Genomic DNA, 13,605 nt, shown 5'->3' with positions numbered 1-13,605 from the left:
ATGAACACAGCAATAACCATGAAGGGGTTGGCAAAAAACCAGGAACACCAGACCAACGAGGTTCGAGAGGCTCTTGGTAAAAAGGGGGACACGGCTGTGACCCCAGAATACACAGATCGTTGTTTGAAAATCGGGGCAGAATAATCCCCTGATCTGTGCAACGACTGAAGGGTGGTCTAACCCCTGAGGTCGAAGAAAGAAGAGCAGAGAATCACCCGACTGGAAGACACTGATAGCTGCAGCAATAAAGTAAAGGTTAAAAGCTCCTTGGACAGAGGTTCTAGTCTGAGTATGTTTGAAAGGTACAAGGTGGCACCAAAATGAGGTTGGGGAAACTGGAGCACCAAGATAAAGCTGTGGGAGAACTGGAGAGCGATGGGAGTGTTATCTGTAACTACTGTTGTTGTAATCATAGTTTTTCTTGCATCTGAACTGCGCAATCACAGAGGTCATCCAATATGGTCCACTCGTTAAACGGGGACACAGGGCCTCAGGACTAAGAAGAAGAAATGGACCTCACAAACCTGGATTCTAGGGTGTAAGTGATCTCTTTTAAAAGAGATCAAAGGGGGACTGTGAGATTATTATATTATCTTATGCCACGTTATGCCCCTGATTAATGATTGTGAAATTATTATGTAGTTTTAGTTTGCATTATTCTCCTGAATTAGAAGAAGGTGATAACTATTACATTTGTTAAACTGATTTGTATTACATTAGGCTGCTGATTTATTGTGAATGAATGATATTGTTTTATGATGCATTATACTGCTGAGGTATAAGAAATACTGTTTTCAGAGAGTCAGGACCTTGCTTTTTCTGATAATAGAGGAGACAGAGCACATTCCACGGGAGCTTCACTCCCGCCGTTGTTAAAGGTAGACGAAATAGGGAGCCAAGGCCATAAGTCAGGCTTGCTTTTGATTAGAGAGTCCCAAACATGATAGCTTGAACCAAGTTTGAAGAATTAAGAGACCAATTGAGGAGATAAGTGTGGGAGGCGTAGTAGGGAAAGGTGTTTGTTTTTGTCTGATGTCTCAGAGGGTGTTGTCTCATTCCCTGGGCCAGAGGACGGCTAGAGAGGGAACGGTGACCCGGGCCCATGATGCCATTGATGGACATGGAAGCAGCTGAGTGGGTCGAGGAGTGACACAAGCAACGTATGGTGACCTCTTGTGGTCAAGAGGTCAAAAGCGGGAGTGTGGAGATCAGGGAAATATTTTACTGCTACTATTCATAACCATCATCATTACCATTACATTAATTATCATTTCATCAAAGCATTTATTCAATAGATTACACATGTTCTTAGTTAAGATTATTACACCTATCACAGAGAGCGTCTGTCTGGTAAAAGGTTAGAAGCATCAACGGGCGGGGTGAGGCTGAGTGCGTTGGAGGTCAAGACACACACACACAAACAGTAGTTAGACTCATATTTAGGTAAGAGTTCAAATAATAGTTTGCAAAAGCTTGTGATTGCAAAATTGTGTCTGCCTAAGGGACAGTTTGTTCCAGGAGATAAGCGAGAGTTAGAAGATTAATAGGAAGCACCTGGCCTCGAGACGGAGAAGATGTCCTTTTAAATGTGTCAAAAGTCGTCAACAGAACATTTGTGGTTTTGAAACTTATGCATGTGTTGTATCTGCTTGACGCATGAGGGGGCGTCATAAAAGTAAACCCTGATGGTATAAAACAACTGCTTGTGTATCATTGGGCGGAGATCGATGCTGTCTGTGGGCAGTGTTCATCTCCCCACGCGCGTGTTCATTAAAATCACTGTTTGACCGAAGCTCTTCTGGACCATTATTGTTTTGTGCTCACCCTCAATATTTGAACTCGTAACAAACAGCAATAACGGCAAAACATGTAATGGACGTGCTGGTCCACTAGACAACATCATGTTGATGTAATGCTTTGGGTCTCTTATGCAAAGTAAAGAGACTGAAATAAGGTGTCCATGAGTATCAGTTTTCAACATTCAGTATTAAGAGACAAAGACTGTACGGGTTGGGCCAGTCGTCAAGTCCTGGAGCAAAGTAAGCCTGCAAATCAATAAGATGCAAATCAGTTTATACCTTTCATATAATGTTTGAATTTGTTTATTCTGAGTTTTATTGTTCAGTTAGTTTCCACAGTTCATATATCATGTGTAATTTTTCATTAGTTTCAGTGTTTGTTTGTATTTTATTCTATTCTTGATGGTTGTGTTGACAGATTTGTCCAAATTTAAAGCTATAGATGTGAACTTTTGGTTCCTTTATTATTACCTGTATAATTAGTTTCAGTGTTTGTGAAGTGGGGAAGGAGGACCCAAAAGCAGGACTCGTGCGATGGACAGTGCTCTTTATTTACAGTGGAGTAAATAAGACAACACAATAATCCCTTGAGCTCTCTCGACTCCTGTGTCATGTCTTCACCCAAAACTCCGTGCTCTCTGCTCCGTGGCTGCTGTCCACCTGTGCTCCACTCTCCTCCTCCTGGGAAAAAAAACAACAGAGGCAGCCGTCAGGACACCATGCCGCCTAATCAACAAAAAACAGTCCCAGTCTAAATAATCTAAAAGACCAACCACGGCTCCAGTGATGGCAACACACAGTTCTAGTGACCAACCCAGTGGGCGGCACTCGAGACAAAGCAGTTCAGGTGGCCTGCATACATTTAGTATCAGGCTTTACAAAAAAAAGTATCAACTATGTTAGGATCCATGTTGATCATGTGTGATGTGTGTTTACATTTGAAGGTGTTTGTGGATTTGTCACCTCTCTTCAAGGTGTGGTTTGTGTTTGATGCTGAAAGAGATAAAGACTGCTGATTGGCTGAAGTAGGGTTCAATAAAAATTGTTTGGTTGTTGTTTTGGGCACCGCTCAGGTCCACATTAAATAAACTGCTGCTCATGTGTGTTTGTAGGTTCTCAGTCATCCAGGTCATGGTTGTCTAAGGAGCCTGGAAATAAAGTGACTTTACTTCTTTAAGGTTCTGGATGATGTTTAACTTCTGATCCAAGAAGCTTCTTCAGTTGATGTGCTTCCTTTGCTCATTTTCCACCTCTGCACAGTTTCATTTGATGACAATGCAGTGCAGTTCTCCCAAACATACAACAGAGGGCGCTATGCACATTCACTGAAGTGCAGAAAAATACAAGTGGAGGAGGAAACAAAGAGCAGCATCAAGAGAGAAAACTGAAGTGTTCAAAGCGAGTTACTTTAGTCTCTTATTGTAATATTAATCGACATCTAAACATCACGTTGATGCTTCATGTTTGAGTTCCGTGTCCTTTTACTGCTCAGTTGGAAAATATTGTTGCAATTTAAAAGAAGAGGAGAAGAGTAATTTCTCTGTACTACTTCAAAAGTAATTTGAAAGCACTGCCTCATATGGAAAATTAATCATGATGAAATCCTGAAACAAATAGTGTTTGTGAATATGAAGAGTTTAGTTTTCATTTTGGTCTTAGAAGTATAAAAATGCAGGACTGAAGACAAGATGGAAATGATGTGTTATGAGAAATAAAACACATATGTCGCTATGTACTATAATTTTATTTTGTTTATTTTTTGTTCTTGTAGGTTTTTTTGCTTTAGTGTAAATTTTGAAAGCACTGCTTTTAGTTTGAAAATTGGATTCAGTGTTTAGAGTTCGGACAATACAATGGACGGTTTCAAGAAATGTATTTTATCAACAAAACTTATTTTGATGGTTACTGTATTTATTTTAATGCCCTCAGTGCAGTGATTGAAAAAAAGTTCATCTGACACCAATGAGCCAACAGCCTCCATGTAAACATTTCCACCCCCAACAATCAACTCAGATTTATGAAGTTTATCATGTTCAGGCCCTGCAGCTGATTGGTGGCATGTCTGATCAGAAAGCCTTTCTGCATCTTCACAGTGTGAGTCTGAGAGTTTCTGAACAACAGGATGAGCTGCTACACACGTGACACCACATTCAAACACACACAAGCTGCAAATCTGACACAATATTTTAGACCAAAGAAAAAGGTTCACAATTTGCAGTTAACATGAAGATATTCTAGAGTAGAAACAACACACAGCACACAAGTTTCATGTAGAGATGATTGTTTATTCTGGATGTTATTTTCATTCAGTTATTTTCCATTATTTTGAGCAATTTTCTGATTTATCCAGTTCATGTCAGAACAAACATTCACAGTAACAGCTGGTCCAGTACAGACACGTTCAAAACCAGAACTGATTACACCATAAATCATGTTGCTGTAAATCACTCCACCACCAGAATCACCCCGAGAGAAGAGAAATGTAGTTTGTGCTCCCCAAAATATCTAAAACATACACAGATGATATACAGTAATATTAGCAGTCAACTAACCCCACGTGCATCTACTTGATGTTCTTCCAGACACAGCCTGTTGTTATATGGCACATATGCAGTACACTGAGAGTATCTGGTAGGCTCACAGTCAGCAACACACATGTCTGCACACTGAAGATTAGGTGATTCATCAGGGACTAGAGAAAAAGGAAAAGAACAAAAGTTATTCATAATCTTTCAAAAGCTAAAATTTTGAGTAGAATGATGTTTCATCTTTTTTTATGTTTCCAAATGATTTTTAAACAAGGAACTTGGCACACAGTATATCTACTCCAAAATTTACAAAAAGAAAAAAAACTTGTTCTTCATACAGTATTAAACAAATACATAAATGTAAGTATAAAACAGTCACAGAAACCGAAATCAGATTCTAGCATTAACTGAAATAATCAAACAAAATATGGTCTTACGTGTGTGGCCGGTGGCATTTTAAAACGATATACCTTGCGAAAGTTGTGAAGTGCTGAGGAAAATACTGTGTGTCTGATGGGGTGTTTTTATATAGGTGGACTTGGTTTCAGTTGACCTCTGACATGGAGAGATGAAAAGAGCAGTTTGTAAAGAAAAAAGGTGAAAAACTATGGAGGTTCAGTTAGTCGCTAGGAGGTGTCATTGTTAGATAAAGGAGCAGTTTGTAAAGAAAAAAGGTGGAAACTATGGAACTACAGTTGGGATGTGTGTGCTGGGATGCTCTTGATAAGTATGCAGCTTTTATTGTTTTATGACTTGTTTTGCTGACTGTTGGGGCCCTACCTGTAACCCCCTCTGTCTAATCATCAAGTCTTACTGTTGCAGTGCGTTTGTGTGGCTACTAGACAATTATAGGTTGCATTAAAGGAACATTGGGGGGGTCGATACAGTGCTATTGTGGCTAGTTAAGAATATGTGGTTTTTAGAAGTATCACAAGAAAAGTTTATTTCTAAAAGGATACATGTTGTTTGTGGTACTCTGTTTTAAAAACTACTAGCCTCTGTGTCTTTCAGAGCACAAAAGAAAAGTGAAATGCTCCTAAACTAGTTAAAAAGTGCCTTTATATTACTACTGAGGTTGAGGCAGTAACAAAGTTCTTTAAATCATCAGGCAAGAAAATCCAGAAACCTTGGGTTAGCCGTGGCTATCCGGGTCATCTGAGCCCAAATAGCCTCCTTCTCCTCCTCCTGCTTCCCTGCACAGGAAATAATCCAAAGTCCGTTAAATCCAAAAAAGTCACTGAAATAAATGTCTGCTGGGTAAAACACAGTCAGGTTAAAAGCGAGCCGTTTAATGTGGCTGATAAAAGAGTACAAAAACAAAAGGCAGATGCACACAAGAAAGAACCTAACTAGAACTAAACTGGGAAAACTAAATGCAAAGAACAAAACCTTGAACGTTGCAAAAACATAAACATGGAAAATCCGGGAGACATGGAACAACAGACGACCTGACAAAGAATGAACAGAAACACACAGAATAAATACACACAAGGTTGATTAGGGGGAAGTGGAAACACATGGGGAAACAGCTGACACTACTCTGACATAACGAGACAAAGGAAGCAAAGCTGACTACACTGACATAGGACACAGACCTTCAAAGTAAAACAGGAAACATGAGACGCAGACAAGACAATATAAACTTGATAACATAAGACACGCAGCATGAAACACATAAAGGGCAAAGGGAGACTAAAACACAGGGGTAGAAGACACAAGGGGAATCTAAATAAACAAATGAGCTTAGATAACCTAATGAACTTAAAAATAAACCATAAACATCAAAAATAAACTAAAACTTAAAACGCTGGGTCAAAAGACCCAGGATCGTGACAGTGGGAGGTTGAAGCCTATCCCAGCTGCCACAGGGCAAAAGCAGGACAGGCTGCCAGTTTATCACAGGGCTAACACAATATATGTGATAGAAAATCAACTGAAATGTTTGATATTTATTTATAATAATAAGAGAATAACTACTATTTATAATAATATTATAGTTGTTATTATAAAATGTGCTGCTTCTGAGCACATTTCAGACGCTTTTTGAAATTCTGACTTCTCTGAACTCAGTGTAAGGTGTCTGCTCCCTCACTGCGGCTGTACCTGGAAGTACTTCTGCTTCTTGTCTTCCCCTAATGCAGCTTTAAAGTATTAAGTATGAAGCAACAGTGCTTCTCTTTGCGCCTCTGAAATCTGTGTTCTCTCTACTGATAAACAAAAGAAACAATGTAAAATGTATTAATAAATCAGTAACAAAAATATAGCGTAGAAGGTAAGTAGAGATTTTCATACCATCTTCAAGCCTAATGCTTTTAAGTCCCACACTCAATGCAGCCTGACTCAAAACCTGATTATAAATGGTTCAGCACAGACAGAGAGGCACAAATGTTTAGTATTAACCTAAGTTACTGATCATTTACAGTATTACAGAGTCTATCAGTCTTTGCATGATGTAAACATTCCTGTAAGTTTCTAGCTGACTCTCAGGTGTCACAGGTGTGCCAGCAGGAAAGTGGGTCAATAAACCTGCATCCTGAAGTTTGTCATGCAGGATTAAAGGAGCCAGGCTTTGTTCACACAGGTAGAATTTTATTTTACACTGACTCTGGGTAAGTATGAGTATCATACGGTTTAAATGAAGCGCTAGAACTATTAGAAATTTATTATAGATCCATTGAAGCTAATCGGGATATTTACTGTGAATCTGTGGATGCGATTAACCATGTTACTGGTAACTTCATTAACTAGTAACTTAGCAACTTAGTCATAACAGGAGTTAATATTTCTGTCTAGACACCATTTAAATAGTAACCGCTTTACCACAATATAAGCTAACCCTTACACCGTAACTTTAAGCTAGCACCATAAAGACTGTAAAACACGTAGTAATATCTACAAATGCAGCTCAAAGCTCTTATATCAGCACTCGCAGTATTACTCAACACAACCACATTAACATTATTGAGTGCAGTGTTGGGGAGTAATACATGTACAGGTGTTACGTATGTAAAATACAAAATATGAGTAACCACTTCGTCACAGTTACCGTTTAAATAGGTGATAATTAGGATACAGTTACTGAAATAAATGGATTACACAGCAGTCATTTTCTGTTTCATATGTTAGGATATCCCATCTCTAATTTTGGTAATTAAACCCAAATAAAACACGTAATAAGAGGCTCGAATGTACTGTTGATGTTGATGGCGTCAGTTACACAATGGACCCGGAGCCAGCACAACAGAGCCAGCAGCAGGGCAGGAATGCATTTCTTACTTGGAAATTCCAACACCACTTCACATTTAAAGAAGAAAAGGATGAAATCTGACCCTGCAACGCAAACTCTGTTTCCTAGCAACCAAGCTGCTCTCAGCATCAAAGACTCCACCTCCAACCTAAAGAAACATCTGGAAGTAAGTTTGTTTTTAAAAACTAACGTTAGCCTACTGAAACTACCGTCAGTATCTAGGATGTACTACTGCTGTGTGATATTTTTATTATTACTGAAGGCTACTCACCACCAAGCTAACATCAAATCTTATCTTAACATCTTATGTTAACTTATGTTAACATAAGTCTTTGCTCCTCTACAGTAAATATTCAGGGAGATTTGGGCTTAACAGCCAATTAGTAGAGAAAAACAAACAAGAATTTGCAGGATGTGATCGCTACATTCATGTAGTTGTAAAAAGCATGACAATATATTAAGTCTGTGAAGGTTCTCAGTCATCAGGTCATCGTAGTTTAAAGAGCTCGGAAAGAAAAGCGTCTGGACTTCTTTAAGTTGCTTGAAGATGTTCTCGGATGAGAGGTGAAACGTTTTCAAGCAGCTTAAAGAAGTCCAGATGCTTTTCTTTCCGAGCTCTTTAGACTTTTAATATATTAAGTAATTGAAAGTATTCAGAATACGTTACTCACAATGAGTAACTTAATGGGATACGTTACAAACTACAGTTTGGGGCATGTATTCTGTCATTTGTAGTGGAATACATTTTAAAGGTAACTTTCCCAACACTGACTGAGTGATTACTGACACTCGCTGACTTTTTATAGTCACTCTATAAATGCTGTCCATTTAAATCATCTCACTTGTAAACACTGCCGTATCCACCGGAGATCAGTGAGAATGGATTCTGGAGTCTTCCCATCCTCCTGTTAGTGATCCTCCATCTGAATGGATGATAACAACCTTCTGAACTGACTAGCAGGTGTAGAAGGCCCTACTAGCCCATATCTATGGGACTGATCACTGCTGATAAACCCACTAAATGGATGGATAAGAGCTCTGGTTACATTTGGAGTTGGGCCACAGCTCTGCACAGTGGCTGCCAAATGGTCGTCTTCTATTGTGAAATTCAGCACAGCAGAGAAGAAATAACACATTATGACACAGTATGATGGAAAGGCAAATAAGAAAAGTGTGTAAATTGATAGATTCAACTCATGTTTTACTTTACATTTGGACAGCATGACTGCTCTTCCCTTCCATCAAGTACATTTTTCCATTTCTAGAATCCCTAGAAGCTAGAAACACAAAACAAGGCTACGTCCACACGTACACGGGTACTTTTGAAAATGGAGATTTTTCGTTTTTTAAAAAAATCCTGTCCACAAAAACGAAGGAAAACGCTGCTAGGAACATGCCAAAGCAGCAGATGGCGCTATATTCCTATCCGTGTAGAAATGTTGGCCAATCAGAAGTCAGCCTGGGTGGGAAAGAGTAAACAAAGATGGCGCATAGAAGCAGAACTGAGTCCTATGTGTGGAGGGACAGTAACTGTGTAAGCATTTAAACACTGCAGAGAGTAAAATTAACAGTAATGGTATTTTGTGTAAGTCCGCCATTCTAGAAATTCATTTCACCGAAACAATAACCTGGCGCACAGTGTGACGTTAAAAAATGCGCACACCTTTGACGCTGCGTTTTCTCCGTTTTTCTCGTCCACACGTAAACGCAAAAACTGAGTTTTCAAAAATATCCACCCTGGCTGGAGTTTTTAAAAATCTCCGTTTTCAGTTACCGAAAACGCCGTTTACGTGTGGACGAAAGGTGCAAACGCATAGAAAAATCTGCGTTTTCAAAAATACCCGGGTACGTGTGGACGTAGCCCAAGATACTACTGTTATTATTAAATAGTTTCAATTTGTTTCTTAGTTTATTTGTGATTTAAATTTTCACCTTTCATCTTTATGCTTAGTTTGTTCTGGTTACTTTGAATTTTGTAGCTTTGAGCTTATTTCTCAGACTATCTCCTTTTGTAATTTGTAATTAAAAATAGTTCAGTGAGTTTATTTTCCTCCATTGTCCTGCGTTCTGTGTCACGTCTGTGTTTCTGTTCTTGCACACCAAGTTACTTATTGTGTTAGTCTGTTGTCTCTTGTGGTTTTTATTTTGTTTTACGTCGCTTGTCTCGTTTTCTTATTTAGGTTCAGCTGTCCTCCCAGGTGTCTCCTGTTTGTCCTGAGCTCCTTGTGTATTTACTCCCTCAGTTTGTCTTAATTGGTTGCTGTGTCCTCCCTCTCTGTATTGTTTCCTTCCTCAATGTTTCCCTGGTTTTGCTAGTATCCAGTTTCCCTCCTGCTGCCCTGCCACTGTGTTTTTGTATTTTTTGCTACTGCATTGAAGCTGATCTTTGAGTTCATCCTTTGTCTCCTGAGTTCTGAATTTGGGTCCATATTTGAAATATATTCGAAAAACTAACTCTGTAGGTGCTCACACGCCACTGCACGCTCATGCATGTGTGGGAAAGAAAGAGAAAGAGAGAAATACTGCTACAAGCTAGTTGTGATAAATGGTAGTTTAAATTTTGTCCAGGTAATGAACCATTAAATCTCCTCTTGCACCATCTGAATCTCTCTGCAATCACATCACATAGTATGCATATTTTAATTTATACAGCCAAATATCACAAATCCGACCTTAAGGTCTTTGCCACCTGGACACATCACCAACCGCTCTGAAGAAGCTTAGAGTGGATTTGGAAATAGACACCTGAGGTGAAAGAATTCAATTGATTAAAGTTGTGCTATTATTAAAAAGGTAACAATATCAAGATATGATCCAGGAGGATGTGAAACAACTTCTTAGGTTATGTACTTATTGATTTTCAGTAATTAACAATGAATATTTTTATTTTACAACCATGCAAACATGACTGATTAACCTGCATGGGGAAAAACTGAATATTGAGTATTAACAACTAAGAGTGCAATAAGTGACCACTAAAAGAGGCCCACACAAAAAGTTTTAAGGCTGTAAGACAGCTGTATGTCACAGAACAATGAACTTCATTTTGAGCTTACTCAGAATCAAATAGCATTTCATATCTTTGTTCACTAAGGCAGGAAAACAGCCTCAAGGTTTTTGTAAATTTTTCAGAATGTCTGAATTTTATTAGTACATTTTTCTAGCCATGTTGCTGGTTACAACCATAATAACTGGCTCCTGGCTGAGACAATATGTTGTTCAGGTGGTAAGCCAACCATCTGTAAGTATATTACTCTTCTCTCAGGTTTCACAGTGTGCACAGAGGTGGATTTGCACAAGAGAATCTTTCACGACCATAGCTGTGAGAAAAATGATCGTCTGTATCACGTAAAAATAACTGCAACTAATGAAACACATGATTCTCTTTGTGGCGGCTCTCTGATCCACAGCGAGTGGGTTCTAACTGCAGCTCACTGCTGGAAAGATCAACCTGGATGGTGAGAAATGACTGTTTCACATATTTTAAAAAAACAGTCCAGAGACAAAAATCATTACTGGTATTTTGTTCTTTTACCATTTCCATTGTTTAGGACTATGTCTGCATATGTAGGAATTCATCCAGGTCCAGGAAGAATGGTGACAATTACTGATCACAAAATCTTTGAGGACCAAACAGGAAAACATGACATCATGCTTCTGAAAATCGACCCACCAGAGAATAAGATTAAGCCTGTTGACTTACCTAAATGTACACGTTGCAAAAAGTGAGTTTTGAGTAACTTTTTAAGTGTAAAGTTTGAATTCTGGAAGTCCTTAATATGTTGACATAATATGTATTTTTCTTGTTTAGTTGGTTGGTTTTTTAAACATCCAGGAAGAGCAAAAAAATGTAGCAACATCTGTAGTCTATGAAAAAAATGACATCATGCTTTTGAAGTTACAAACCCCCATTAGTGACTGCAGAGCTTCTTTATTAACAATAATGTAACTAAGACTTGAATATTGAGCAAAGGGTTCTGGTTTTGATTTTAGGTACCTGCTTAGGAGGTACATCCATGATCTATAATAACTGACAATAAAACACGAGCATGAGGAAATGGAAGGAAATGTAATGTTTTAATAAAATGTTTGAATCTGCAAAGTTAGATTAGCTGACTTAGAGTGAACTGGAAATACCCAGCCTGCAGACTCCATTCAGATGATTTATTTTGTGCTCACAAAACATGGATATGTACTATTTTTTTTTTTTTATTTGTAGGCTGCGTGTCATTCAGATTGCAGGCTTTGGTGGTTATACAGTCAATGCAACCTACCACAAACGTAAGACCAGTATTGTTTTGATTACTTCACAATTTTCTAGTTTATATAATATTTTAATTTTTCTTGTGTGCCTGTTATAGTTACATTTTCATTTTATTTGAAAACTGTGATGACATAAAGTATTTATTTCTTTTTTTTGTGGATATACTGTCAATTTCCCTCCTTTTTAAATGCTGCTCAGCTTCTTTTAAAGAACACATTTTGTTCCAGAAATGAGGCAAAGCATGTTTCATGTCTGATTTCCTTGCATGAAACACGCAGTAGCTTTTGTTTTTTACATTTTTTTCTCTAGTCCCTGGTACACCGCCTCATCTCCAGTGTGCAAAGATGCATGTTGTTGAGTGTGAGCTTAACCTCCATCCATGTAATTCAGCATTCTTATGGCCAAATGGAAACACGATGTGTTACAAAGAACCTCGAGTGGACACATGTCAGGTGAGTTGCCATGCTGCCAACATTTTATCTGTATCATTATCAGATGTTTTGGAACAAACATAATTTATGTTTTCTCTCTCAGGGTGATTCTGGTGGTGGAGTGATGGCCAAAAACAACAAGATTCATGGTGTGCTTGTTGGTGGTTATGAACATGCCTGTACCGGACCTGCTACTTCTCTGAAGGTCTGCTCTTACATTGGTTGGATAAATCAAGTCATTACACGGAGTAATGGAAAATAATAAAATTAAAATAACATTCAAAATAAACAGTCCTCAATGCAAGAAGCTGCTTCGGTGTGAATTGTTTCTACATGTGAACTTTCGATTGTTAAAATATAAATATGTCATGTGTGTTTTCAATGTAGTTTCAGGCGTCAAGTAGATCATTCAGTTGTTCAGAAACTGTGATGTTTGCATTGAGGTTGTTGGGTCATTTTTTCCAGATGATATTAAGTACAATTACTACAGTACAGCATTTAAGTACAAATGTGAGGAATTTGTACTTTATTTTATTTTATTTGGTCTTTCCATCACATTTGTGGCTTCTTCTCCACTGCTTCTAAGTGGAAATTGGCACATTTAACTTCACTACAAATATCTGACATCTTTACTTGTTATTTTACAGATGACAACCTCTGAGGCCGTCGCAGAGCAGCTGTATTTGTACTGACATTAGATTACACACAGGTGCACTCTGTTTAGTGCACTGTGGGCTGAATAATTACCCACACCCCACTTTGCAGTTATTTATTTGTAAAAAATGTTTGGAATCATGTATGATTTTCGTTCCACTTCTCACGTGTGCACCACTTTGTGTTGGTCTTTCACGTGCAATAATAAAATTGATTCATGTTTGTGGCTGTAATGTGACAAAATGTGGGAAAGTTCAAGGGGGCCGAATACTTTTGCAAGCCACTGTATATGTGCTGTGTTCCTCCATCTTTCTCCCTCTCTGTCATCCCCTCTCAGTCTTTGTGCAGTCACCCAAAGGTTAATTATAAAAGTATATCAGAGTTTACAACCGAATAAAAGGCATAAACTGGTCCATATCAGTTTGCTGCTGCTGGTGAGGGCGTTACTTGGATCTTGAAGCATACAGGGCTTACAACAGCCCTGAAATCTTTTGAATTTTCACTCAATAACAGCACCTTTTAAAGTTATTTGTTTTTATTTATTTAAACATATAGTAAAATTAATATAAAGTGGTAAATGTTATGCACTACCTAAAGTTTGAAGTCACAGAATGATACTACTTAGTGCAGTTTTTAATCATTACCAGTCTTCATCTTAGAGCTTGTGCTCTTATTGTGCCAT

General features: G+C 38.3%; 1 protein-coding gene across 1 annotated transcript; it reads left to right on the top strand.

Moving 5' to 3' along the window:
- The first annotated feature begins 11,032 nt into the window (after window positions 1-11,032).
- LOC146386051 (trypsin-like) lies at window positions 11,033-12,932 on the top strand. Its single transcript, XM_084932082.1, has 4 exons — window positions 11,033-11,299; window positions 11,794-11,855; window positions 12,148-12,290; window positions 12,373-12,932. The coding sequence occupies exons 1-4, from the start codon at window positions 11,040-11,042 to the stop codon at window positions 12,529-12,531; spliced, it is 624 nt and encodes a 207-aa protein (XP_084788208.1). The 5' UTR covers window positions 11,033-11,039; the 3' UTR covers window positions 12,532-12,932.
- Window positions 12,933-13,605: the final 673 nt, after the last annotated feature.

The sequence above is a fragment of the Perissodus microlepis genome, chromosome 6 (genome assembly GCF_051167445.1).
Source record: "Perissodus microlepis isolate ML-2025 ecotype Zambia chromosome 6, ASM5116744v1, whole genome shotgun sequence".
In the NCBI taxonomy this organism is placed as follows: domain Eukaryota; kingdom Metazoa; phylum Chordata; class Actinopteri; order Cichliformes; family Cichlidae; genus Perissodus; species Perissodus microlepis.
The sequence above is the reverse complement of the archived record's forward strand: the minus strand, read 5'-3'. Positions and strand labels throughout refer to the sequence as shown.

Excerpts from the sequence above, each read along its gene's own strand:
- LOC146386051 (XM_084932082.1), top strand. The coding sequence starts at position 11,040 with ATGACTGTTTCACATATTTTAAAAAAACAGTCCAGAGACAAAAATCAT. Across the intron at positions 11,300-11,793 it reads AAATGTACACGTTGCAAAAA|GCTGCGTGTCATTCAGATTG; the intron begins GTGAGTTTTGAG and ends TTTTATTTGTAG. Across the intron at positions 12,291-12,372 it reads CTCGAGTGGACACATGTCAG|GGTGATTCTGGTGGTGGAGT; the intron begins GTGAGTTGCCAT and ends TTTCTCTCTCAG.